Source organism: Giraffa tippelskirchi, chromosome 12 (assembly GCF_054371585.1).
Source record: "Giraffa tippelskirchi isolate mGirTip1 chromosome 12, T2T-mGirTip1v1.2.pri, whole genome shotgun sequence".
Lineage (NCBI taxonomy): Eukaryota > Metazoa > Chordata > Mammalia > Artiodactyla > Giraffidae > Giraffa > Giraffa tippelskirchi.
Window position 1 is genome coordinate 140,356,015 of NC_137286.1, and position 14,100 is coordinate 140,370,114.

Consider the following 14,100-nt stretch of genomic DNA (forward strand, 5'->3'; position numbering starts at 1 on the left):
TAACGAAGGTATCTTATAGGTGGATACTTTAGGACTTTAGGACTCTGGAAATACCTGTCTTTCCTTCACTAGTTTTGGATACTTCCTAATTGGTATTTAGGACTTTGCAGGTGGTGCTAGTGGTAAAGAGCCTGCCTGCCAATGCAGGCGACTTGAGAGATACAGGTTCGATCCTTGAGTTGGGAAGATCCCCTGGAGGAGGGCAGGGCAACCCACTCCAATATTCTTGCCAGGAGAATCCCATGGACAGAGGAGCCTGGTGGGCTATGGTCTATAGGGCCGCAAAAAGTCATACACAACTGAAGTGACTTAGCATGCATGCACGCAGTTGGTATTTGAGGAGAAATAAAGCTAAAGATCACAGTGGCAGTGGCAGAATTTATAATTATAACTTTTAGAATCACAAAGGCAGATAATGACAACACAGTTCAAGAAACATTTAGTTTTTCTAAGTTTATTACTATTGAAATTTGACACATCAAGTACTCATGTGAAGTGAAACCTGGTTTACTTTGCCACTGCATTTGATAAGATCAGTTATTCATTTTTTTGGGGAAATACATTTGAAGCAAAAAATTAGAAGGAGTGGCAAGAAATCTAGGCTCAAATACTGACAATAGTGACAGTTTGATGGTGACTGAGAAGACAACTAAAGTAAATTCACAAATAGATCTATAAAAAGCTGGCTGGCCATGACCATCTAATGTAGGCATATATAACTATACATACTCATAGATTTTGAATGTGATTATGTATCTTAACATGGCATTTGATGATTGTCATTTGTACCTGTTTGAACAAAAGATTCATAATGAGATTCATAATCGGCTTTGCCAGTGCTGATTTATAAGCTCCTGATAGAACCTGCGAGACTTCCTAGGTGGCTCAGTGGTAAACAATCCACCTGCCAGTGCAGGAGGTGCAAATTCGATCCCTGAGTCAGGAAGATCCCCTGGAGAAGAAAACAACCCACTCTAGTATTCTTGCCTGGAGAATTCCATGGACAGAGGAGTCTGGAGGCTACAGTCCATCGAGTTCCAAAGAGTCAGAAATGACTTAGCAACTAACAACAACAACAGCAGAACCTGCAAGGTGGCATTAACCTGATAAATACATCCCAGTCAATAATTTGCCTTCGAGAATTAATAAATTCTGATTTGGATGGGCTTCCCTCATAGCTCAGTTGGTAAAGAATCCACCTGCAATGCAGGAGATCCTGGTTCGATTCCCGGGTCAGGAAGATCCACTGGAGAAGGGATAGGCTACCCACTCCAGTATTCTTGGGCTCCCCTTGTGGCTTAGCTGGTAAAGAATCCGCCTGCAATGCAGGAGATCCTGGTTCGATTCCTGGGTCAGGAAGATCCCCTGGGGAAGGGAAAGGCTGCCCACTCCAGTATTCTGGCCTGGAGAATTCCATGGACTATAGTCCATAGGGTCGCAAAAAGTCGGACACAACTGAGTGACTTTCACTTTCACTCTTTTTTTGGGCTTGTGTGTGTGTATATGTGTGCATGTTTTCTCTCTCTCTCCATCTCTCACTTTTTTGGCTGTGTATTAATTTTGCTGACCAAACCCCAAGGTTCATGTACTAGAATGTCAGTATATTAATCTCTAATGCACAGTTGTACTGTCTGGAAGATCTTCATTCATATGTTTCTTGGAACTAGCACATATTTCTTTTGGGCAGGAAATTCATGTGTGAAGACCAACAATTTGTTTGGTGAGGATAGGGTCACATAAGGGAATTGGGTTTTGTAATGGGTTAGCCAGAAATTTCATTCAGGTTTTTCTGTACAATGTTCCAGAAAAACCCAAACAGCCATTTTGGCCAACCCAGTATTTTGAATGTTTAAGGCATTGTTTCTAAATGTGTGTTCTTTGGAATTCTCAATCCATGAAGATTGTCTGCAAAAGGAGGAGGTGTATAGTTAAATAAATGCTGTACAGTCTCCTTTCAGAGAGTCCCAATGCCTATTTACAGATTAATGTGTTTGAGGAGTCTTTGGGAAAAAAAAAAGCAAAAACCCGTTTAACTTAGATTAACTCAATGTTTCCCAAATAGAAGTTACTCAGAAACCTTGTCCTCTCCCCCAACACAGTAGTCCTCAGAATAGATGTTTATTAACATCATACTTTCAGAGGTTGTGTTTTATTCTAGGTTGGACATGATGAATTTGTTGGTTTACCAGAGGCCAATGTTTGAGTCTTTTTTTCTTCTTATAACCTTTTGTTTCAGTTAACCTTTACTTTTCATTGATTTTACCTCCTTCCCTTCCTTTTCTTTCTTTTTTGTTTTATTTAATGGTATTTTAAAAACATTTAATGAATTATATTTTGGCATGGGAACGATTTTTTCCCTTTGTAACCTCTGTTCTTCTTAAGCATTGAGTTTAACTTTCACAGGGAAACTATTCTTAAGTTTTCAGGGATGAGGGGTAGACATGGTTATTTAATCAGTGTTACAATTATAAGATGCCTGATGATAATAATAATACAGGGTCGAAAGGAAATGCTTCACATATCCTGTTGAATAACTTTGGAATTCTGTTGAAATGTATGTAGAAGGATTTGTCTTAAAAATGTTTAAATTTATGTTTTCCTTTAAAAAGACATATTTCTGTTAATCTGAAAACTTTAGGTACATCAGACTATTTTGTGTACTTTAACAGTACTTGAACCTCAGTGGATATTTTAAAAACATTCTTTAATTTTGTCTTTAGCAGGTAGTTATTATTTTAATTGTCTGCTGATTTTATTTTGTAATAATTCCAACTCACTAAGATTATAAAATGTTGTGTTACTGTTATTTAACTCTAAATTGGGTTAAAGTGGGTCCAATTTTAGATTCTATTCAATACAAGTTTAATAAACTTTTTTCCTATACAGTTATAAGGAGGTCTTCTAAGGTGTAACAGAGCCTTACAATGAATTTGGGTCCTTAGACTTTCATAATCATGTATTTTATAAAAGGTAACAGCACATAATTGTTTAGCTGTTGATCTTTGCTACATACTTTCATATCTATTTTTCCATGAGGAAGAACAGGAAGCTAATATCACCTCTGGAGGGACATGGATTACAACCCTGCCTCTACCACTTACTAGAGGCATGACTCTGAATTTGCTACTCTTTCATTCATTCATTCAATGTATATTTCTTTGTGTAGTATATAGTATGTGCTTTTCTGAGCAATAGATATAGAAGGATGAAATGTAATCATTTTGTGAGCTTTTAAAAATGTTTTCTTACTTAACAAACGTAGTGGATAGTATTGATATAAAAAGCCCTTGGTCACATAGTAGGTTGAATAATTAAGGTGGTTAAGATGCATTCTCACGTGAAATTTATTTCTAGCAATAATAGAAGGTCTTTACATTTGTTCCTTTCTTATTATATTTGACATACAGAACCTTGTTTCTCTGAAAACCATGTTTTGCTTTCAAGAATATAGATTCTAAACTATCTAATAAGATCTTTACTTAAGTGTCGCATATATTTTACAAAGGGTAGATGCTTATTTTAGTGATGATTTGTCATTAAAATTATGTCAAAATGTCTTAAAATGTTGTTGAAACTGTAAACAAACTCATAACACACACAGAGCTAATTATGGATGCCATCTGTTTATTTTTACAAAGCTTTTTTTTTAAGACCATGGCATTGTCTGCTTATGATGAGCTTCAAGATTATTATAATGACTAAGTCCTGTCCTTCAATTAGTGTGGCTGACGATGGAAAGACGATTGGTCTGTTCATTGACCTTTTCCCATGTCAGAGTGTATGAAATATAACATGTCATGATAAAGAAACTATAATGAAGTGCTTTTAAAACATGCTTAATTTTTATGAGAAAGGAAACTGGTATCAAAGCAGCTGATGTGACCAAAGTTGAAATTCTCAAAACTTATTCAAGGCTTTAGATGGAAGGCAGATGACCTGCCCTTTACCGATGCCCTCAGTGGCTTTATTTTAGCTCAGTTAAGTGTAGGGTCTCTTCAGCAGTCGATCAGGTTGATAACGGTGTGTCTGTTGGTATCCCTGTGTGTTTGTGCATGTTTGTGTACATGTGCATCCCATGTGCTGGGGTGGAAGGCCAGGGATCCCCACGACAGCATCGTCCGAAATAGTTATCAGCAATTTGCTGAGAGAGCAGTGATTTCACTGGCTCAGTGTTGCCATTGTGCACACTAAGCACTCCCCATGTCGGTCTGGAGGGAAAACAACCTGCAGGATCCATCTGCTCCTTTCTGCTACACTGCATTGATGTAAGAGTACGCTAATCTGGTTGCTTGTCAGGACAGGTTAGTGAAAGCATGCAAGTGGGTGAGACTCAGGCGGGACTAGCCCTGTGGAAAATCGTAAGCTGCCTCTGTGGATGCCGTGCTAAGTGTAGCAGAACAGGCTGATGATCAGCCACACTGAGGACTGTAGCTACAAGTATGTAATCTTCAGTGAAGAATTAGGATAAAATTAAAGATGTAGAACCTGGTTGGACCCCATCAAAATAAACACTGGGAAAAGCAGTACCGACAGTTTACAAACACTTTTGGGGTGTCAATTTTTCTCACTCAGCTTTCTCCTATATGGTATCGATGCTTTAATTTTATTCTCTTAGATAGTCTTCAAGTCAACTGTGATTAAATATAGTTAACCTCATTTTACCCAGAAATCGTTGACATTGTTCCTGCTTATTTCTGTTTATTTACCTTTTCCTGCATCTGTTGGAGCTTCCCTAGTGGCTCAGCGGTAAAGCATCTGCCTTCAATGCAGGAAATGTGGGTTTGATCCCCTAGTTGGGAAGATCCCCTGGAGAAGGAAATGGCAGCTCACTCTAGAATTCTTGCCTGGGAAGTCCCATGGACAGAGGATCCTGGTGGGCTGCAGTCCACGGGGTCACAAGAGAGTTGGACACGACTTAGTGACTAGACCACCACCACCACACCTATTGACGGGCAGATCTTGGCCTTGCAGGTTGAGCATCCCGTCACAGAATGCATCACTGGCCTGGACCTGGTCCAAGAAATGATACGTGTTGCCAAGGGTTACCCTCTCAGGCACAAACAAGCCGATATTCCCATCAATGGCTGGGCTGTTGAATGTCGAGTTTATGCCGAGGTAAAGTGAACATTGGGAGGAGGGATGATGGGAGGCAGGATGGTTTTTGTGTCCCGAGTCATGGGACCACGTATAACTAAACAACAAGGTAAAGTTAGCGTCCTGTAACTTGGGGTCAAGTATTTGATTATGTAATTCAGAGCTGAACCGGAAAAAGAAAGGTTAGATCATTTTGACATAACTCAAAATAGTTTTAAAGGATTGAGTTTAATTAATTTTAATGTGTTGTTTCTGGATGGAAGAATAGCTGCTAATCAGTTTAAGGAGCGAGAAAGCGTTAGTTCAATATTCTTGTGCTTGAATGGACCATGGGTTTTGTTTTGTTTGCTTATTTGCAAACCACATTGGAAATAAACAGGAGCATTTATTTCTGTGTGTATGTTAAAGAGCTCCCCTAGTTACACATCAGTTGTTAATTCAGTGTTTAATTTTTTTTAACAGTTTTTCCCTTAATAATTTTCTCTTTTGTGAATAATCACAGCTAAAATTTAAATTGTAAAGCTCTTAATTCATAATTTTAATTATGGATTTTACTCATAAACTCTCAGTTCAGTGCTTTAGTATTATTTTATAACTGTATTAACCACATAATAAAGCAGTCAGCATCTGAAAATACTTCTCTCCAGTGACTCAAAAATGCAAGGAAACATTTTTACCATCTTTTACTTTTAGACGTTGAAGCCTGTCTGTAAATAATAAAAAACAAATTAGTAGTATCTGTGTTTAACAATCCTGGACCTTGTTTTGGAATGCTTTTCAAGGATCTTGAGAAATAGATATTGGCTTAGTTATTTTTCTTTCTATTATATTTTGAGTGGTATTCTTTTTCTTCCCTATTGTTATGACACTGAACTTATTTAATATTTATTCTGATGATTTAAGATATTTACGAATGGAGCATGTATCTAGAAGCATGTACAGTTACTTTTCAGGTCTTTATTTGGAGAATCAGAACGCTGAAAATTTTACCATATGTGAGCTGTTTTGAGAGTAAGAAAAACAAATATCTTCAGTGCACTACATTTGTTGTTCTGAACTTGACTATGTTTTGATGTAGCGCCTAGGTTATTTTATTTTTGCCCAGGGCATTCTAAGAAGATTTATAAAAAGTTGGAATTTTACCAGTTTCAATAAAGTATGATCAAGGTCAGGCTAAATTCTGCTTTTAGTTCTGTTTGATTTTTTAAATACACTTCTAAGTTGTCTAGAGTGAGGAGAAGACAGTAATATTCTGAAATCTGTGATTTGGTAAATAGGCCCATAAATGCTTCTTCATTGTATAAATATTTAACCTTACTTGTGCTGATTTATATTTCAAAGGCTGTGCTTCCTGTTCTTTGAACTTTCAGGACCCCTACAAGTCTTTTGGTTTGCCGTCTATTGGGAGATTGTCTCAGTACGAAGAACCAGTACGTCTACCTGGTGTAAGTCATTAAGCTGTAATTCCAAGTGAGAGGTTAAAATCTTGATTTATGTCACACTTTTATGTTAAAGCTCGTCAACACCAAAGGGTGTAAATTGAATGACAAGTGAAATTCATGGGGAATCACAGTTTTTTTATTTTTAATATTTTGTACTTTATGATGTGCAGGAAAGTCAGAATTCACCTAATAGGGAAGTCTGGAGACAACTGGCTTCTAAATAAATGATAGTTCCCGATGTTCCCAGTTCTTCTGAAAATTGTAATGAAGAAGTTTGTGGCATCCTAAGAATGGGGAATGACTTTCCTGTATTGCAATTTAATCTTTTCAATAAATCTAATCCAGCTTCCCTTCTATAGTCAGATGTCAAGAAATTCCAGCACAAAATCAACTCGTTAATTGAAATGGATTAAGGAAAACAAAATATGCCTCATTCTATTATGTGTCGAGGACTTTAAGAAGTTCATAGTATGTATACCACTTAAAAGTGATCAGTGTTCACTTTATTTATACTTCTGTATTTAATGGCTGTTATTTAAATCATTTTTCTTCTGTAAAAAGAACAGGGACATACCCTTTCTGTTAATCAAGGTAATAAGTGTGTATATATGTGACATTATGTTAGCTAGTGGCTGACAAGGCTGTACCATCTGTGAATATGATTATTCCGTTTGATTACTGGTATGAAGATGGTGAAAGATTACAGGAAGAATTCTGAATTTGAAGATGTTATTGGATATATGATTTATTTCACTTTTTAAATTGTTTTTGCCCATGTGCTTTCTAAAGGGACTTGACCCTTTCCAGGCTTGGAGACTTCATGCTGTGTTCAAAGCCTGAAGGCAGAAAAAAAAATTGTAAAGATTTAACAGGCATTGTGTGACGTTCAATAGCAGATGAGAAAACAAGTATCATAGGGACATATCTAAGCATTTTTTTAATCAAACAAAAAAAGTATTAAATAAGAATTCATAATGATTACTCGAGTTGTTAGAAGTTTTCACCATGTTGTAACAGCTAACAGGATGTCAAACATTTTGCCCTCGCAAGTTTTTGCAATTTGCAATTTTCAAACGTGAGACCTGTTGAAAGTACAAGTGATAATGGACAAACTCTACCCCCTACGGTCTTTGTCCCACCAAATCTTTCTTCAATTAATGCTGCAGCAGGAGTTTTATGTAATAACATTTGCAGTTGTGAGCCATCCATAGAAAGAAAAAACAATTAAAATGCCTTAAATGTTCTGCTTACTGCTGTTATTTGCTTGTGTGAATGTTGCATGTCAGCTAAATGGACCAAGGAATAGATAAAGTGACTGGGTGCGGGAACGTGCACACTAGCTTTGTCTATCATTATTACTGGGAGCAATCAACTTGATGTCAGCAGGACAGTGGATGCGTTGACAGCTGTAATTATGTATCTCCATGGTGATCACTTTTGGCCTGTCATGGAGGCCCACGAGTCCCCTCCCTTGGAAGCATTTAATCAGATTGGGCTGTCACTTGTCAGGTAGACATGGCGGGCTGGGAGTGTTGCTGAGGGGAGAGGTAAATCGAGAATGAAGGGTGGGACTCGGCTGGTAGTTTCACAGGGTCCACCGTGCGAAGAAAGATGTTTAAATTATGCCCGAGGTTTCCGAGCAAGGGTTTGAGACTCACACACAGGTGCTTGGGTGTTGGTGGTGATGTTGGGTTTTCTTCCTTGCTGTCTTAAACCCGATCAGTTTTAACTCAGGAGATCCTTTGCAGCACTTACCTTTTTTGGTCGCAAGAATACCTACTTCAGAGTTAACTTATGGTTTGTACTTTTCACATTCTCTAAGTCTCCTTTTTGCTTATATGGCAAAGGTGAAGAGTTTCTTTTTATCTTTGATCACTATATTTTGTAAATGTGTTATTTTCAGACCACAGTTTTGTTCTGCTCAGAAATTTGGTTTCAGTTCCACTTGACTCTGTTCTTAAAGCTTTTAGTGCGAAAGCTAAAATGTATTTTTGGTATAAGCTTTGTTTAATGGAGACTTAATTTGAATTTTAATTCATTGTTAGAACACTTTAAAAAAGCTGACTATCACTTGGGAAAAAGCTGCATAAACAGTAAATTATAGATCAGAGTTTTCATGTTCTGTTATGGTTTTAAATCGGAAATGCCGATTTGCTTATACGAAGATATTTGTTGATTATATGTAATACATCTTTATTTTACCATATATAGTTTTAAATGGAAATGATGTAACTTCTGTGATAATAATTTTAGTAAATAACAAAGACACAGTTGTATCTAAGAGCCCGAGGTAACTTAACTTTTAGGATGGTGTTATTCAAAGTAACTAAAAATTTAAGTTATAAACTATAGGAGAATGTAATAAATGCTTTTTATTGTCTATTATTTTACCAGTGGATTGAACATCAAAGTTTCACACTAGTTTTGTAGCAGTTTATGTAGCAAATGGTAGCATATGTTTAAAGTCAAAAGTTTTAATACTTGTACCAGTCTCAATTTTAAACAAGCATGCTATGGTTTTAAATAATTCATGCTGTTAAAATCAGCTCCTTAACAGTTTGCTACTAAAATTTAAAAAATGCAACTTCCGAGATGTCTTTTCTATTACGTAACTTGATCCACTAGTTGTCACTTTGGGGCTATTTAAATGTGGCCAGTAGGCAGATTATGATATTATTGCTTTTACAGCTGCCCTATTAATTCTTTCCTAGTTTTTATAAACACTGTGAATTTCATAAGCTTCAACTTATGCCCTGAAGTGTGTTTTCAGAAAATAAGAAAGCCAAATACATGTTTTAACTGTGCTGAATGACTTTCCTTTAGAATGAAGGTTTTTCTATATGAATGTGAATGCAAATATAAATATCTATATTTTTGCATGACATTTTTACAAGTATATAAATAAAAGCACTCTGGGTACATGCTAATGTTATCTTCCTAAACCTTACAAAGAGGATAACAGTAGTATGATTTTTTTTTTGTTTTAAGAGAATGAAACCATGGCTTATCTTTTGATGTCACCGTTTAATAAAGCCATCATCGAACTCTCATGTGGATATCCTAGACAAGAGGGTCTACATGTGGTCCCTTGATAATTGCCTAAATTAAAATATTAAAGGCCTAACAGCCGCTGTGTTGACCTTTTTCTGCCTTGCTGCAGACAGATGAGTGGCTGTTTATTAGGCAGGCTTCTTCCCACAGGTGAAGAGCTCTGTGAATTTGCCTCTTCTCTTCCCACCCCTTTACCATGTTGGGCATCAAAGTCCTGCTGTTCTAGCAGCTTCCATTAAATCCTTCTATCCTCAAGACCCCTAGGACATGCTTAACTGTCTCGACTGTTTTGATTAGCTTTTAAATACTTCAGATTCCAAAACTTCAGTACAATAATTAAATAAATATTTCATCCTCAGCAACTGCTCATTTGAAAGTTTTACATGGCTAACCTTTGTGCCTTAGTGCTGGTATCAAACAGGGAGATGAAAACAAGACTCAGCGATGTACTAACTAACTTGTTGGCTGGTTAACAGCAATCAGGTTCTTCAAAAGAATATTTTGAACTTGTGCTTTTTTTTCCCCTCCTATGAAAATGGCAAAATCAGAACTCTAATTGGGGCTGTGTCCTTACAAAGCAAAGCCGTGAGAAAAGCTGTGTAAACATTAAATTCTCAGGGGACTGACAGTAACAGAAAAAAAAAAAAGCGTTTTACAGTTGAGAGGGTGAGGCAGAAAAGGAAAGTGTTACGGAGATGAAAGCCACAGGACCAGCATTCCTATGGAGCTGACGAGCAGAGCTCCGAGTCCTGATGCATGGCTTGGCTGGGGACCACACTGGAATGCCCAGAAGACTCCTGCTCTGCTTTCAGCTAGAAGACACCCTCAAATTGCTCCAAACACATCCCACTATAGTGATGGAGAAAGTTTTTTTCTTTTTTTGCTCTTTCTTAGTTCCTTCCTTTAGTGGATTAACAAAAATATATACTTGAGCTGTGCAATAACAGATAAAGATAATTTGATCTATGTTTTTAGATTGTTTTTCTACTTCCTGGAAGCAGAAATATTATTTGAGATTAAAATTATCCATCTGCCTCATGGAAATTAAATTTGTTGTTAGAAAAATAGCTTCACACTATGAACTCTCTTTTCTTTTCTTTCTCCCAGGTCCGAGTTGACAGCGGCATTCAACCAGGAAGTGATATTAGCATTTATTATGATCCGATGATCTCGAAAGTTAGTTCGACTCTTAACGGTTCCTTTCAGTTTTCTTCTGAAATGACAGTGGACATATATAATTAAAAAGTCTGGAACGGGGCCTTTACCTGAATCATGTGCTGTAATTAAACACATAGCTAGGGCCACCGATGGAAAAGAGAAAGCTGGGCAGCTTTTCTTTCTCTTAAGAGAAATTTCAGCATCATGTTAGTTGGCAATACTCACTCCTCCCCAGTCTGATCACACTGTCACCCCAAGCCCCACAGTAACAAACTTCTCTAACCAGTGGCAGCAAGCTAGCCCAGTACAGAGAGAAGGAATTACATTGTTTCTTGACCAGTTGTGAGCATTGCCGAGATGAAAGTATGAATGACGGGATGATATCAAGGAGTTGAGGTAATAGGCTGTGTTTGTTAAGAGGACTTTTCACCTTGTCGCTTCGGTTTTTATGAATCAGTAATTTACGTAGATTTAGCATAATTAAATTTTATGTAAGACTATGAGATGTCTTTTTGAAATTTGACTTTCCAGAATAAATTAACCAGTCCACTTAAAATTTTAGATCTTTTAACATTTTTGAATCTTACAGAATGTAAAATTCTGACTCTAGTGGTTGAAACTGGATTTTATTTAGAATGTTTTGGGTTTTTTTCCTAAAGCGATAGACCTGTGTTGAAACCCCTATTTCTTTTCTTTTTTTTTTTTTTTGACCTTGCTGCTCAGTTTGTGGGATCTTAGTTCTCCAACCAGGGATTGAACCCAAGCCCTGGCAGTGAGAGCACTGGGTTCCAACCACTGGACCATGAGGGAATTCCCAACTCTGTTTCTTAAGATGGTTTTTTTTTTCTTCCAAGTGTACTTCTTTATGTGGTTGTAGTAAACAACCCATTTTTTCATTTTTCTTTTTTTCACTTAAGTTTTTACACTAATATTGTTAAAATGAACTTTAGGTATTTTGTTGGAGAAACACTATTTAATTAAAATAAAAAATACATAAAAAATATTATAGATACATGGTTTCATTCTTAGGTAAATTACATTGCTGTTCAGAAAAATGACCTGAAAATTAATTTTCAACCTGACTTGATAGGGAAGAGCTAATTAAATGTACCAAAAACTTGCCAACTACAGATTGTCTAATGTAATAACCAGAAAATTATTTTATGAATAGTTAAGTTCCTATTGACAGTTTGTATAAGGTCTAGCACACATAAACAGGCCCCAAATCATACAGAACAGTAAGGTTTTCTGTTTTTCTAACACAGGAACCCTTTGCCTCTGTGCTCTATTATGCGTTAAGTTAGCTATTCAGGGTGTCATACTTGAAGGGAGAGAAAAAACAAATCTTGCCTAATCCTCTGCTATTCTAGATGTTTATATTCATCCCATCCTAAATGTTGACAGTTTGGATAGCTTTCCTTTCAGATTTTTTTATGCTTGTTTTTGTTACATTTTGGTTTATCTCAAATAACTCTTTTCTGTAATAGTGAAATCTAGGAGAAAAGTCTGAAATAGCTGGTTTCTGATATTTGTTTAGTTGAAAAAATCTTAATTGACAGTTTGTACTAACAACTGAGTGAATTAAATTTCAAAATATATTCTGGAAATGTGTTATGAAATATTTTAACTTTTACTAGGATGAGATGTTTGACTTATGGGTACATTGATCTCTACCTGTCTATATAAATGTTTGTTTGTTTGCTTGCTTTTAGCTCATCACGTATGGTTCTGATAGGACAGAAGCACTAAAGAGAATGGAGGATGCCCTGGATAATTACGTTATTCGAGGTAAAAACAAACACTCGAGGTTATGTTATTATACCTGGATTCTCATACTAGAAAACAGCACGAAGGTTTATTAAGTAGAGAATTCAACAGAACATTTGCTTACTACGCGTTTAAGTAGAAATAAGAAAAGCTTGGATTAAGCTGACATACTAATTAAGAATAGGTATTTCATTTTCTGTAACAATCCTGTACTTTACATCTATATCTGAAATGAACTTATTTAATTGAACTTATCATTTATGACCTCTCCTGGATGAACATTTAGTACTCTTCATTCTGGAGTCTCTTATTGTCAAGTACAGTTCAACAGTTTTGTCTATTGCTGTCTGTGTTTTTTTTTTGTTTGCATTGTTTTGAAATATGAAACTTAAAAACATATGGAGATTAAAACATAGTGACCCATATTTGACTACTATAAGAGTAGAGGGAATAGCTCTTTGCTTCTCTGAATTAGAGCAAATTGTAAAATATTTTCTAGCAAATGCCATTCTCTTACCTCATGTACATACAGAATGCGTAACCAAGTGTGATCCTGCAAGCCTTCAGGGTGTGTGGTGATAATGGTGTTAGGAGCAGCCATTAAATTTAAATAATTAAAGTTATACTTATTCCCCTTAAGGAGCAAATTACAGGATAAATTTTATTAGCAACTTTCATTAGTAATGAAAAGGATCATTTTAGTTTAGGCTAACATAAATTATCATCAACTTCAGAATAATGGACTTTCATATCAAATTTAAAGTGTGAAATATGAGTTCACTTTGAATTATGAATAAATTGTGTGGGTCTAAGAACATCTTTCATCTTCTCTAGCATTCTGCTTCATCTTATCTAGCATTCTGCTATAGTAACACTGATCTTCCCTAGTGGCTCAGTCAGTAAAGAGTCTGCCTGCAATGCGGGAGACCCACGTTCAGTCCCTGGGTCGGGAAGATCCCTTGCAGAAGGAAATGGCAACCCATTCCATATCCTTAACTGGAGAATTCCATGGACAGAGGGGCCTGGTGGGCTAATGTCCATGGGGCCACAAAGAGTCGGACACGACTGAGTGTATTTCACGGCCACAAGAACATCCATGAGAAAGACTGGCTATATAGTTTGGCTCTTTTCTGGTGATTCACTATATATGGCAGTGAGGCTGGGAGGCCGAATTTTGGAGGCTGAAGCGATGGAATGGTGATGGAATATGACGGTGGTGGAGTACACAGTCTTCCTCAAGCCTGTGTGTAGCTTTCATACAATTTCAAAAAACCTCCATCAGAGTGGACACAGCCTGTCAGTCATATGTCTTGACAAGTGACTGCAACTTCATGTGAATTAGAGAAAGTGCTCTGTTCTCTGGGTGTCTCCAGCCCTGAGACACAAAGCCCAGCTTAGCAGTGGAGCAGGTCAAACCTTTACTTTGCCCCTTGACCAAGTGCCTTTGTGCAGTGAACAGTCTGGACAACTGTCCAGTAGCAGCCCAGGACAATTTACTGACTGTTTTTACACATCTACTTTGTCCTGCTAATTTTTGTCTGTTGGCAGATAAGTCATTCAGCCATCACTCACTCTCATGTTTTCTCTT

General features: G+C 36.8%; 1 protein-coding gene across 26 annotated transcripts in view; it reads left to right on the forward strand.

Annotated features, from left to right (window-relative positions):
• PCCA (propionyl-CoA carboxylase subunit alpha) overlaps window positions 1-14,100 on the forward strand; it is a 409,555-nt gene that overhangs the window by 218,052 nt on the left and 177,403 nt on the right. For 24 of the 26 annotated variants that reach the window (XM_081548961.1, XM_081548973.1, XM_081548977.1 and 21 more), the window contains 4 exons: window positions 4,972-5,115; window positions 6,465-6,539; window positions 10,695-10,763; window positions 12,458-12,533. In XM_081548961.1, the coding sequence (XP_081405087.1) occupies window positions 4,972-5,115; window positions 6,465-6,539; window positions 10,695-10,763; window positions 12,458-12,533 (364 nt within the window). The remainder of the gene's footprint in view (window positions 1-4,971; window positions 5,116-6,464; window positions 6,540-10,694; window positions 10,764-12,457; window positions 12,534-14,100) is intronic. The other 2 variants (XM_081548963.1, XM_081548966.1) reach the window with 1 other exon arrangement.